Here is a 13,372-nt window from a genome sequence, read left to right as displayed (position 1 = left end):
CATCTGACTCCTACTGCCTTCCTCACGCTCAGCAAATTCTGCTGGGCGTGTGTTTCTTATGGCACCGAGCCAGATGTGGACACCTTCTGTGCTTACTATGAGTTACAGAAGCAGCCAAAGAAGAAGAATGAGATGCGGGAGGGCAAGGAGGTGGAGGTGATCTACCAGTATGGTAGTTGCACCTTCATGTCAAAGAGGAACCAAGGCGTAGACTGCCTGGAGATTTCTTTTTGCCAGAAAGGCAAATGGGACCACGGCTGGCTTGAGGAGTGGTTTTACGTGAAGACCTATGGGGTCCACAGCACCACCGAGGATGGTGCGGAGGTCACGGAGTATCTGTTGTCCTCAAGAATGGAGGTGATGGCGCCGCATACGCGCGTGGAACCGCTGGAGGCGGTGTCTCCAGTGAGGGAGGCTTGTGACCGAGCCTTTGCGTTGGCATGCCACTACTCTGGGGGCCGCGATCTGGTGGAGGAGATTATGGCCTCCGACTATTGGCCCCTGAGAAGAGACAATTCATCCTTTTGGCTTGAAACGGTGGTGGTTCCCATTTTTGGGCCGGAGGCCAGGATCTCGTTCCCCCGCTTCGGCCAGTCTTTAGGGGAGGGGTGACGGGGCACAGTTTCATCTCCGAGGTTGAGGAAGCCACCGTCGGGTTGGTTGGTAGAATTTTCGAGCATGAGTACACGTCTCGGAGAGCCGTGGCAGGCACCATGCCGCGGCTCAATCGAGTTTTTGAGGAACTCGGGATCGGCTACTGGGAGCGCGAGGTTCCCGCGGAGGTCCTGGCTTCGATTGACAAGAAGAAGAAGAAGGCCTCCACAAAGAATGTTACAGTGGAGGCCGAGTCCAAGAAGAGGAAGGGCGCCTCTGTTGCTCGGGCGCCTGCGAAAAAGAAGAAGAAGAGCGTTGCTCTGGTGATCGCGGCGGCCGCGTCTTCAGTCGGTAGTGTTGGCGTTGCCTCCACCAGCAGTGAAGATGTTCAGAGCTCCTCCGTCCCATCAGTGGACGTGTGGGTCACGAGCGACGGGGATCACGGCTCTCCTGGAGCTCCGGTGCGTCCTGTGCGCGGCGCTATGAGCGGTGCGGAGCGGCCGGAGGAAAGTGCTGCTCCGGCACGCCTATTGCACGATGCTGGGAGCAGTGCGGAACGGTCGAAGGCCGGTGCTCATCCGTCGCGCTCCTCGCGCAGCGCTGTGGGGGCTGCAGAGCGTCCGAAGGCCAGCGCTGCTCCGGCACGCTCCTTGCACGGTGCGGCGAGTGTTGCCGAACAGCCGGAGGCTAGCGCCGCTGATCCTATGCCCGACATTTTTGGTGAGTTGTATTCAAGTTCTGAAGAGGGCACGGAGGTTGTCTTGCAGCACGCTCCTTCGTCTCCCGCCGTTGTTGCACCTCCCCCCGCGCTAGAGGCCGACGTCGGGCAGCCGGAGGCCGTGTTTGCTGAGCAGGCCCCGGCGGCTCAGTCTTCTTTGAGCCCTCCACCCACCAGGCCGTGGGCTAAGGAGAGCCGGCCCTTTGGGCCTTCACCGCATGATAGGGTGGAGACTTCTGCCCAGGGGGCTCGGCAGGCGGCCCAGCCTGGGCTTTTTATGAGTAAGTTTGTTTGGCGCACATTTTTGTGTTTACTGTCTTCGCCCGGTTTATTTGTTTATGTATTCTACCAAGTGCTAATACTATGTACTTGTTGCTTTGTAGGTGATGTCATGGCTGGACTACTCACCCCGGAGGAGCGAACGGCCGCTACCAGCGTCAGGTTTGGTCTGGGGCAGCCGGGGCCGATGGCACCGAGTCTGAGTGAGTATAGAGTGTTTTTATCTTACTCGTTTTTGGCCTGTTGTTATTGCCTATTTCTGATCGGCCCTCTGACCTGAGTTGTTGTTGTTGTTGTTGTTTTCTTTTTGCTACGTAGGCTCCTTCGACACTTCTATCTCAGGTTGGGAAGAGTGCTATCTTGGGGTTCTTGGAGACATCGGAGGTGGTCTCTGGCAGTTGGTGTATTTATTGTGAGATTTGCTTTTCTCACCTTATGGTTTTGTGTTTGTTTGTTCTTTGAACAGATCGCTTCAAACTTCGTCTGAGGGACATGGATTTCTTCCAACTTCTCTGTGTTCATCTAGAACACCAGAGCTTGGTGCGTCTTTGGCGGTTTGCCTTTTTTGGTGTATGTTCGCCTTTAGACTTGTTTTTGTTTCTATTGTTGATCGCCTTAGTCTTCTTCTTTCTGATCGCAGGGGTATCACATGGCCGTTGTTATGGAAGAGCGTTGCACTCACGAGGTCTCCGACCAAGATACTGCGATTGAAGCGCTCAAGGCGGAGAACGAGCGCCTAGAAGGTGAAAAAGGGGGTTTGGCCAACTCCCTTGCAGCTCTCCGCCTTTCTCTAGTGGAGAAGGAACAAGAAACAGAGGCTTTGAGGACCGATCTCGCCAAGGCCCGGGATGCAGAAGCTTTGTTCGCCGAGCAGGCCCATAGGGCAAATGAGTTGGCCGAGGGTCTCTGGCGAGAGCTAGCCTCTAAGAAGGAATCCGCAGCTGCGGTGGGGAGCAGCTGTCTTTGATGATGAGGTGTTTGGACTCGGTCAAGGGGGTCCATGCTGCAACCATTGGCCATTACCAGGCCATCGTCGTCGAGTTCGGAGGCAAAACCTCCGCTCCTCTAGAGGAAGACAACGTCTATGCCCTCGCCTCCTGGCTAAAGCGTCACCTTGCGAAGCTCCCCGGTCTGATCAATGGCTGCACGGACTATGGGGCGCTGGCGGGAGTAGCGAATTACGCCAAGCTTTTGGTGCGTGGCGGGTGTACGCATACCGAAAGTATTCTGGAGGGAGCGTTGTCGAGTCCAGAGGAGCTTGGTGAGACTTCTCTTGGTTTGCGAAAAACCTTGAGAAAATTCATTGGGTACTTTTGGGCTCCATTTGGGTGACCTGCTGCCCGGAAACTGGCGGAGGAAAAGAGGGCGAAGGTATTTCTAGTCTTTGTAGCCACTATTTTTCTCTCCTTGCTTTTTGCGAAGCTGCGAAGGCTTTCATTGCCTGAGCCACTGATATTTTAGCCTATGCTACAGGATGCGCAGAAGAGTCTTGCGGGCAGGCCTCCGCCAGTTCCGTGCTCGGCGACCGCGGGCGACGCCTCCGCCACCGCTTGCGCTCCGGTGGGCGCTATGATCGGCAGTGGTGATGGTCGGAGGCCGCAGGCGCCGTCTCCGCCCATAGTTGATGTGGGCTCCATTCCAGGGACTTCTGCTATAGCCGAGATGCCAGAGGTCTAGGCTCTTTCTAGGACTTAGCTGTTTTGACTTGTATATTGTAGTCCAGTTGGACTCTTGTAAGTAAAGTTTCTTTTGTTCTGAATGATTTTGTGGAAAATTTTAACCTTGCGCAGGTTCCAAATCAGGAGCCTACGCAAGATGTTGTGCCTTTGACTCTCTACAACGACGGTATTTATGTGAGCAGAGAGCTTTGGGAGTATTGGCGTTCGACCCTTCCCCGCAGCGTTGCGCGCGACATGTTTGAGTCAGTTAAGTTTGACATAGACGATGAGCGCGCTGGGTTTACTCGTGCGCTTGCTTGGCGTGGACCTCTGCCACAATAGTTTGGATTTTATTGTAAGTTTGTGTCCTGTAAGAATGCTACTTGACGTTTTATGGAATACAAAACAGGTTCACTTTCTTGATTGTTTATGCGGGGGCTTATGTCTGTTGTGCTAGTTTACATATCTCGTCTAGTCCCGAGCTTGCACACCGTGGGCCTTTGCTTGGGCGAACGTGCGTGATACAGAGGTGGTGGCCAGGATCTCCGCCCCATGTTCTCTCCTTCTCTATGCTTGCTTGATGGCCGGGGTAGGAGTGCTGGCATTTTTTTGGCCGGCGGAGGCGTACTTGAAGTTCGCCTGGCGAGGGTTGCTAAGTCGGTGTGGGATCCGATAGGAGGTTTGGTGCGGCTTGTGCATGAGGCAGAGACTTTTGGTATTTGTTTAGCTGGGTGTTTTAGTTGTCTGGTGGTATAGGCCTCCGACACTGCACACCCATGGGATATGTTTCGATTGTGGGGATGGCAGGTTAGGTCTCCGGCGTCAGGGTGATGTTACGAGATTTCGTACGATATCCCCCTTCTTCCGTAGACCTGTGCTGTTCATCACCGTGTCGTAGGTCCTTTCTCTTTTCCCACTATCTCCGCCCGTCTACTAGTGCCTCCGATTTTACGAGTTTTTGCACAATATCTACAGCTGACTTAGATATCTAAAGAGACCCCTGCATCCATGGCCGTTGAAGTGGCTTGTGTTTGTGCTCTGCCTTCTTCCCCCTTGCGCGCTATGCTGACTGGGGTTTTTAGGTTGGGGAGGGGGCTTGTTTTATAGTGGGGTAGTGGCTTTTTGGTGTTTAATTTTTGATACGTTGTTTGTTGGAGCATATCTTGGCTTTAATGGCCTGTATCTTGTTTGAATCGCTCATCCTTTTAGAGATCTTTTGGAGTAAATAGGCCTAGTTGCTGAGTGATAGGATTTGGTCAACCTTTTTCCTCCTTTTGTTGTTTTTTATGGTGGAGACCTTCTTCCTGGTTCTGGCGCCATATCAATGTTGCCCCTGATGCTTGGGGTGGTTTTTTGTTAAGGTCGGAGGCCTGTTTGGCCGTGGTTGTTTTTAACCTTGATGCCTGAATTTGGTCAGGTCTTCATCAAGGGTCAGAGGCCTGTTTGGCCAAAGTTGTTTTTGCCTTGATGCCTGAATATGGTCAAGTCTTTGTCAAGGTTCGGAGGCCTATTTGGCCAAGGTTGTTTTTTGCCTTGATGCCTGAATATGGTCAGGTCTTCGTCAAGGTTCGGAGGCCTGTTTGGCCAAGGTTGTTTTTGCCTTGATGCCTGAATATGGTCAGGTCTTTGTCAAGGCTCGGAGGCCTATTTTCCCATATAGGTCATTTCAAATTGCCAAGGCCTGTGGCCGGCACTTTGAAAGGACCTGTGATTATTTTTACTTACCGAATATTGCGGCGCTAGAGCTGGTCACTTTCGGTTTCGTACTTTTCGAGCGTTCTTCTGGGGAATTACCTCTTTATATTTTTTAGAGGATTTTTACATTGATCCTGCCTCGTTAAAAACCTCACCTCCGCTTGGAGTTCCCCTGTGAGGAAAAGAGTACAGGCTCTTTTATATTTTTTGGGTTAAAGAAAAAAGGAGCTGAAAGGTAAATGAACGGAGGGGCCTCCGCTTATTATTTGTGGAGGTTGCCCTTTGGTACATTGCCTAGATGTAGTATCTGCGAAGGCTGTCAATATTCCAGGTGTGGGTTGTTGTGACACCTTCGCTGTCGGTCAAGTGGAAAGAGCCTGGGCGGCCTGCTGCTGTTGCTGTGTATGGGCCTTCCCATTTCGGTTGCAGTTTGCCAACAAGTTGTGTGTTGGGTTTTCTTCTGAGTACGAGGTCTCCGTGTTTTATGTCTTTTCTTACCACCTGAGAGTCTCTCCACTTCTTGGTTTGGGACTGATATTTTGCAATGTTTTCGACTGCTTCCATTCTTGTGGCTTCTATTGTTTCTTTTGCATATTCTTCATCTTGCAACATTAGCTGTCTTGTTGTGCGGAGGCTTTCGTGCTTGATTTCTTCTGGCATCATGGCCTCTTCTCCATAAAGCAGTTTGAATGGTGTGAATCCTGTTGTTCTTAAGATAGATGTATTATGTGACCAAATCACTCTGGGTAATTCATCTACCCATTTTCCTTTACGTAGGCCCAGCAATGTTTTTGATATTGCTAAAAACACTATTCTATTTGCTCTTTCCACAGCACCATTGGACTCTAGGTGGTATACTGAGGCGAAGGCTAGTTTTGTCCCAATGCTTTTGTAGAATTCTTTGAAGTTCTCTGAATCGAATTGGTTTCCATTGTCTACTGTTAGAATCCTCGGTACACCGAATCTGCAAATGATGTTTTGCCAGAAGAATTTTCTGACAGTTTCTGAGGTTATCTTCGCTAGTGGCTTTGCTTCTATCCATCTTGTAAAATATTCTACTGCCACTACTGTGAATCTGTTTCCTCCTTGGGATGGTGGTAATGGGCCGACCAGGTCCATACCCCATCTTTGTAGCGGCCATGTCGGAGGTATAAGCTGGGTCTCCGACGATGGTTTTGACTGCCCGGGAGAGAATGTTTGGCATGCTTTGCATGTTCTGGCTGTTTGCTCTGCGTCTTGTATGTGTGTTGGCCAGTAAAAGCCTTGCCTTGTTGCCTTTGCTAATAATGCTCTAGAGCCAATGTGCGACCCACAAATTCCTGAGTGTATTTCTTGAAGCAACTCTATGCATTCACTCTGCGATATGCATTTGAGGAGAGGCTGGACTACTCCTTTCTTGTATAGTACACCATCTATGATTGTGTAATTTCTTGCCCTGGCCTGTATTCTTGCTGCTTTTGCTTCATCTTCTTCGGTGGTTTTGCCTTCCAAGAATTTTGTTATCGCCTTTCTCCAATCTTCATTTTGCAGGTGTAGTATGGGCTTAGGTGCCTTAGATGTCTCCACAGTTGCCGGAGACTTTAGGATCTGGTAAAAAGTGTTTAGTAGCAGTGGTAGGTTGTTTGCCGTAGCTTTTGCTAGTTCATTTGCCTCCACATTTTCTGATCTTGGGATGTGCTTCAGGGTGAAGCCCTCGAATCTCCACTCCATGTTTCTAACAACGGATAAGTATTTGATGAGTTCTGGCTCTCTTGTTGTGTATTCTTTCTCTACTTGGCCAGTAACCACTTGAGAATCTATTTTGACTGTCAATGTTTTTGCCCCTAGGGCCTTTGCTTTACTGAGTGCTAGGACTAGGCCTTCATATTCTTCTATGTTGTTTGTTGATTTGAACTCTAGCCTTGCTGCGTATTTCAATCTGACGCTGAAGGGTGCTGTTAGGACGGCAAAGGCTCCTGCTCCGGCTTGGCCCCAGGCTCCATCCGTGAATGCTATCCAGCTTTGAGTGGTTGGTTGTACCTTGGGCTCTGTCGGAGGTGTCCAATCTACTACAAAATCGGCTAGTGCTTGTGATTTGATTGTTGTTCTGGGGATGTACGAGATACCAAACTGTGATAGCTCTGTAGCCCATTTGCCTATTCTGCTAGAGGCTTCTTTGTTTCTGAGCAAGTCTTGTAGTGGCAGCGATGTTGGAACTAAGATTTCGTTGACTTGGAAATAATGCTTTAGTTTTCTTGATGCCATCAGCACTGCGTAGGCAACTTTTTCTACCTCAGTGTAGTTTAGCTTTGCTCCGGACAGTGCTTCTGAGATAAAATAAACTGGCTTTTGAGTTTTGCCTGATTCTTTTTCTAGCTCATGAACTAAGACTACACTAACTGCATGGTCGGAGGCCGCCACATATAGCAATAGGTGGCTGTCCGATTCTAGGATGGAGACCACCAGTGAGTTTGCTAGATACTCTTTCAAGTTATGAAATGCCTCCGACTGCTTGGACCCCCACTCAAAGTTGTCTCCACCCCTCAAGGCTTGGAAGAAGGGTAGGCTGCGTTCTGCTGATTTTGAGATGAATCTGTTGAGCACTGCTATTCTTCCCGTCAACTTTTGCACTTCTTTCTTGTTTTTGGGTTCTGCCATTGTCATTATTGCTCTGGTTTTGTCTAGGTTCGCTTTGATGCCTTTGTTGCTTATGATGTATCCGAGCATCTTCCCTTTTGTGACTCCAAATATACATTTTTCTAGGTTGAGGCGGAGGCCAGCTGTCCTGAGGTTGGCGAAGGTCTCCTGTAAGTCAGAGACATGATCATCCTTGTTCTTACTCATGACCACTATGTCATCGACGTAGGCTATGATGTTTCTATCTAGTGGTGAGCCCAAAACTTCCTTTGTCATTCTGGCAAAGGTTGCTCCGGCATTTTTGAGGCCCTCCGGCATTTTGGTGTAGCAATATGTCTCGAATGGAGTGGTGAAACTTGTCTTGTCTTCGTCTTCTTTTTTCATCTAGATTTGGTGATACCTAGAGAAACAGTCGAGGAGAGAAAACCTCTGGCATCTGGCTGCCTTGTCGACAGAGGCATCTATTCTTGGCAATGGGAAAGGGTCTTTTTTGCAAGCTTTATTCAGATCTGTGAAATCTATGCACATTCTCATTTTGCCATTCTTCTTTGGTACTAGTACTACGTTTATAAGCCATTCCGAATACTTGACTTCCCTGATGACTTTTGCATCTAGCAGTCTTTGCACCTCCGCCTTTGCTGCCAGGATTCTGTCCTCCAACATTTTTCTCTATTTCTGCTTTCTTGGCCTCATGTTTTCATTGATATCCAGTTCATGCTGTATGATGTCCCTGCTGACTCCCTAGAGGTCGAAGGCTGACCAGGCGAAGATGTCTTTGTTTTTTACTAGAGTTTCCATGAGCTCTTCCTCCTCTGCTTTGCTCAATTCTGAGCTGATTGTTACTTTTCTGTCTGGTAACTCCTTTTCTAGAGGGGTCACCTTTGTCTCTTCTTGACCTGCCATATCTATTTTTCCTCTAGGCATATCCAGAGGCTCTAGTTCTTTGTCTACCGACTCGACTGCATTGATGTTTCTTTGGGCTCTGTAGATTGCTTTTTCTATGTTTCTTGTTTCTTTCTGGCTGCCTCGGACTATGATAATACCATGGAGTGCTGGTATTTTTATGCACAGGTAGGCCATATGCAGGGTTGCGTTGAATTTGGTTGTGAATCCTCTGCCCAAGATGGCATTGTATGGGTAATACAGATCGACGACGTCAAAGGTTATGTACTCGGTTCTAGCATTTGCTTGGGTTCCAAACAACATTGGGAGTGAGATTTTTCCTAATGCTTGTATCTGTTTGCCTCCGAATCCTATCAAAGGGGATTCGGAGGGCTGTAGTTGATTTTTGCTGAGCTTCATTTGATCGAAGGTATTTGCGAAGATGATATCTGCTGAACTACCAGTGTCAATCAATACTCTGCTTATCTCCCATGCTGCTATGTTGGTCTTGATTACCATCGCGTATGTGTGAGGGTAGCTTTCTAGCTAGAGATCTTCTTCTATGAAGGTGATTGGGACTCTGGACCAATCTGTGTATTTTGCTAGGCCTTGGACTGCTACGTTGTTTACCAGGCGGAGGTGATCCTTTTTCTACTTTTTCGTTTGAAACTCCATTGATGATCCTCCGGCGATTGGTAGTATCATGCCTATTGTTGGTAGCGATCCATGGGGGTTGACTTGGTTTTCTGGGTTTGGCTCATTTTTTGGTGTTGGTGGTTGGTTGTGAGGTGGCGGCGGAGGCAGTTGCTGCATGTGCTGCTGTTGTAGCGGAGGCACGAACCTGCTTTCGTTTTATGGCGGTGGGTTTGTTTTGAGGTAGATTATGTGGGGAGGTTTTGGGTTTATGTAGGTCAGGCTTGCCTCCAACCTGTAGTTACCCGCCGGAGGCTGCTGTGAAGGCGCTGACCGCCATGTTGGTAGGAAGTTTGGGTAATAGGCAGAGGCCAGTGTGGAGGGATGTATTTGGTTTGCGTTTAGCGCTCGGTACATTGGGCAGTACTGCTGGTGGCCAGTTGTGTAGGTGGTGTTGACCTCTCTTGCGCTCTGCTGTGTCGGAGGTTGGGCACTCTGTTTGTTCTTCATCCTTTCCTGTGTCTCTTTTGTCTCCGGACAATCTTTGGTGATGTGCCCTATGCTTTCGTCGTGAAAAACGCAATATGGCCTGCGTTGTTTCTACTTGTGGTTTTTGTTCCAGTTTTTGCCTTGGTAACCTTGCCGACCTTGGTTCCTGGTCTGGGTCTCTGGCCCTGCTGGCGCCGCCAGTCGCCCTTATTCGGGGTAAGGTTAACCCTCGATGCTGAGGCTTGTTTTCTGATTTGATGCATTCTGGTTCGTATAGCTTTTCTGGGAGTTTTTGCTGCTGTTTTGCTATCTGTTTTGACCCTGCTCCTCTAGCCTTTTCCGAAGGTCATTGTCTGATCTGCAGTATTTCTCAAACTCGTCATACAACTGCTGTATGGAAGTTGGTTTCTTTCTTGCTAGGTGTGTTGCGAATGGCCTGATTCGGAGGCCTTTGATCGCTGCTTCAATGTCGATCTTGTCTGGGACGTCTGGTGCCTTCGGCTTTAGTTGCATGAATTTCCGGAAGTAGTCGTGTAGTGTCTCTCCCTGCATTTGCTTGCACTAGAACAGATCTGTGGAAGTTAGCTATTGTACTGTTAGCCCCTTGAAATTTGCCAATATCTTGTCCCGGAGGTTTTCCCAAGAATAGACTGTGCTTGGTTTGAGCATAGAATACCAAGCCAACGCGTCGCCTTCGACTGCAATGACAAATGACTTTGCCAAGATAGCATCGTCTCCGCCGGCGGAGGCTACTGCTGCCTCATAACTCATAATGAACTGATGGGGGTCTGTCTTTCCGTTGAACTTTGGTAGTGTGATTGGCTTGTACGCCGTTGGCCATGGCGACTGTTGTATGCCTTCAGACAGTGGGGACTTAGGATCAATAGGCCTCCGCATCACCTGAGATGGCATCGTGGGCGGGCTGATCACTAGCGGAGGCCCTTGTTGTATGGTTGCAGTTGGTGTTGCTGCGGAGGCTAGGATTGTGGAGGTTGACGCTGGTACTGCATGCTGCATACTTAGCATCTCAGCATGTAGGACTGCCAACTGCTGCCTTATTTCTGCTGCTTGTGCTGACGCTTGAGTAGCTTGCTGATTAGCTACGAATGCTGCTGCCATTCTGTCCCTCTCTTGTTGCGCTCTTTGCAACTGTACTTGTAGCTGTTGCAGTTCTTGCTCGAGTGTTGTGCCTAAGTTTGGTTGGGCCTCCGGATCTTGAATCTCTGGATCTTGGGGTTCCAGTGGTTGACCCTGGGCATCTGCTCTGGTGTCATCCTCCGCTGGCGAGGTTGCGTAGGTGCTACGAGTGGTGCGCCTAAGCCTTCCACTCTGACCCATGGTCGTTGCTGCTCTGGTGGTGGTTTTTCTTTTCCCTGCCATCGTCGGTTTGCCTTGCCGGGCCCCACGGTGGGCGCCAATGTTGAGACTTGCGATCTCAGACGGTGAGGAAGTGGTAGGGGCCTCTGCCCGATGAGTGCAGTAATCGGGCGGAAGCTTTGGAAGGGTTGGCACGGCAAGTGGGCATGTAAAGGAGTGACACGTAATGCCGTGGTTTCATTAATACATTCACCAAAACTCCCCGTACTGTTACAAGTGCTCCCTATTTATAGGGCTCAACTATCGCCTTTGCGGTGTTTACAACAGTGCCCCTCAACTGCTACAGTACATTCTAGAAATATTCCTCTACTTGCTCTTCGTCTCGGGGGTAATCTTGCCTCGCCGCCATCAGATATTGGGCCTGTGTGACCAACCGGCCCAGCGGACCTCAGGATTCGTTGATGGGCCTTTGGCCCTCCGCCGTCGTTCTCCGCCCCAGGTACGCCGAAAGCCACCGACCTCCGACGCCCGGTTCAGTCGTGCTCCTGCTCGGGCCTCCGCCCATATGAGCAGAGGCCGAACCGGAGCGCCAGCGCCGTCCATGAGCGCCTTCCTTTGCTTACCTGCACACACATATTAGACGTTGGCATTTGATTAGCCTATCAGTGGGGCGGTCTCCGCCCTCTTCACCCGGAGGTGCCTACGCGCCTAACGGGCGGAGGCTGCGCCGAGGTTGCACGCAGCGTCCTGCGAGCACAGTCTGGGAAACTGTCATCTTGCCAGGGTCAGGGTCTGGAGGCATGGTGGCTGGGCCTTCGCTTAGGTGATCGGTCGGAGACGTCTCTGCGAATTGCTGACCGCGTAGGTCTCCGCTACTCTCGGAGGCCGTGTTACAACAATTACGATACATTTGCAAGAAAATATTTTAGTGCCCTACAACGAAAGAAAAAATCCTATCAAGGTTCTAATTTAATTCAATACAAAATTAATATAACATTGTCATATTATTGCCAATATTAACTTATATTAAGGTTACAATGATCATTATACAATGGAATATATATTTTAAATTTCATAAAAAAGATATTAAATAAATAAATATTTAACATCATCATCCTTGTTTTCATTAACAGACCCGTTCGTTTGTAATTGTTGCAGCAACCACTCGTAACATCGAGTCACCTGTACAAATTAAGCTGCAGCAGCTGTGCAGCAAGCTAAAGAGAACAATTTGAACATTTGATAACTTTGTTTTCTCCAGTTGCAACACACGGATATATTTGCTAGTTGATATATATATATAATAACCCAAAATTGAACATAGTGAATCATACCAACGCAAAACTCAATGCAAAAGTCCCAAAGCGAATAGGAAGAAGCTATGTGGAATATATCAGCACCACTGTGGCCGCTCATCTAGTTGACACTCCGCCCTCCTCCATGAAAGCAAAGGTCATGCACAGTGTCAAGGCTCAAATATTGTTTTATAGTCTCTCCATTTTTTCTGTAAACCAGCTGGAGCCAAATCTTTCGCAGAGATCATGGGGACTGTGGGCAGCCACCGTTCGAGCTGTTGGTGCCGCACGAGGGCCCCGCCCGGAGCTGCTTCAGGTACATTTGCCGGGGTAATTGCAAAACACCATCTCCGGGGACGGCTTCCATGCCCGGCGACGACGACAACGCATCGCCATCGACCCGCAACGACCGCGCCGCTCCTCCTGGGACGGCCAAGCAGAGCGCTATGACCAGAATGAGTATCACCGGCACAGCAGCAATCCCTCTCGCCATACCGTATGTATGTAGTAGTGCAAATAAATGATCACCAACAACCTGTCAATCTCGATCAACACAATTCAAGCAGCACTTCTAGCTTTTGTTCGATCGATCTGATCTGCTTCTTTGTGTGTGTGCTGTTGTTGTACACATTGGGATGATGAAAGTTGCATGGACCGTCCATGCGTATATAAAGGGCAGGGGACCTACGGCAAGTTTTATAATCGAGCACTAACTTCACAGGCTTGCTAACCGATCGACTCGTTAATGTATTCAAAATCATTCGCTTTTCTTGTGAATTGACTAATCGAGGACTCCATCCACCAATTTTATCTGCATTTTGGTTTGAAAAGGTCAAAATTTCCAAATTCTGACCACATTAGTCAAAGTATGTCCATTTTGCAAAAGTGATTTAAATATGTTAATATATGAATTAGTTTTATGATGATGTTAATTGTGCAGTGTTTGACAATACATTATAAGAGGAATTAAAGGTAGAATTCTACCTAATCTCAAAGATTTGTTACTTCTAAAATACAACTTACGTCATATAGTTTATTTCCGTCTCATTCAGTCAATTGGGAATTAACATGTGGAGATATCCAGACTGTTTCAAATTCGGGTAGAGTGACTACTGAGGCGAAGTTAACAGGTAACATTTTTTTTTTTGGTTAAGAAAATTGCCTCATTCGGATCACGACCGTGCCCTAGCTAGGCA

The 13,372-nt window shown here is 48.8% G+C and overlaps 1 protein-coding gene across 1 annotated transcript; it reads left to right on the top strand.

The window, feature by feature from the left end:
- Positions 1-713: 713 nt before the first annotated feature.
- LOC136523870 (uncharacterized) lies at positions 714-12,116 on the top strand. Its single transcript, XM_066517406.1, has 8 exons — positions 714-1,593; positions 1,696-1,794; positions 1,910-1,975; positions 2,368-2,474; positions 2,585-2,785; positions 3,065-3,262; positions 3,382-3,436; positions 12,040-12,116. Exons 1-8 carry the CDS (start codon positions 714-716, stop codon positions 12,114-12,116), a joined length of 1,683 nt encoding a protein of 560 aa, XP_066373503.1.
- Positions 12,117-13,372: the final 1,256 nt, after the last annotated feature.

This window comes from Miscanthus floridulus, chromosome 18, assembly GCF_019320115.1.
Source record: "Miscanthus floridulus cultivar M001 chromosome 18, ASM1932011v1, whole genome shotgun sequence".
Lineage (NCBI taxonomy): Eukaryota > Viridiplantae > Streptophyta > Magnoliopsida > Poales > Poaceae > Miscanthus > Miscanthus floridulus.
Note: the sequence above shows the minus strand (reverse complement) of the source record. Positions and strands in the feature narration are given on the sequence as shown.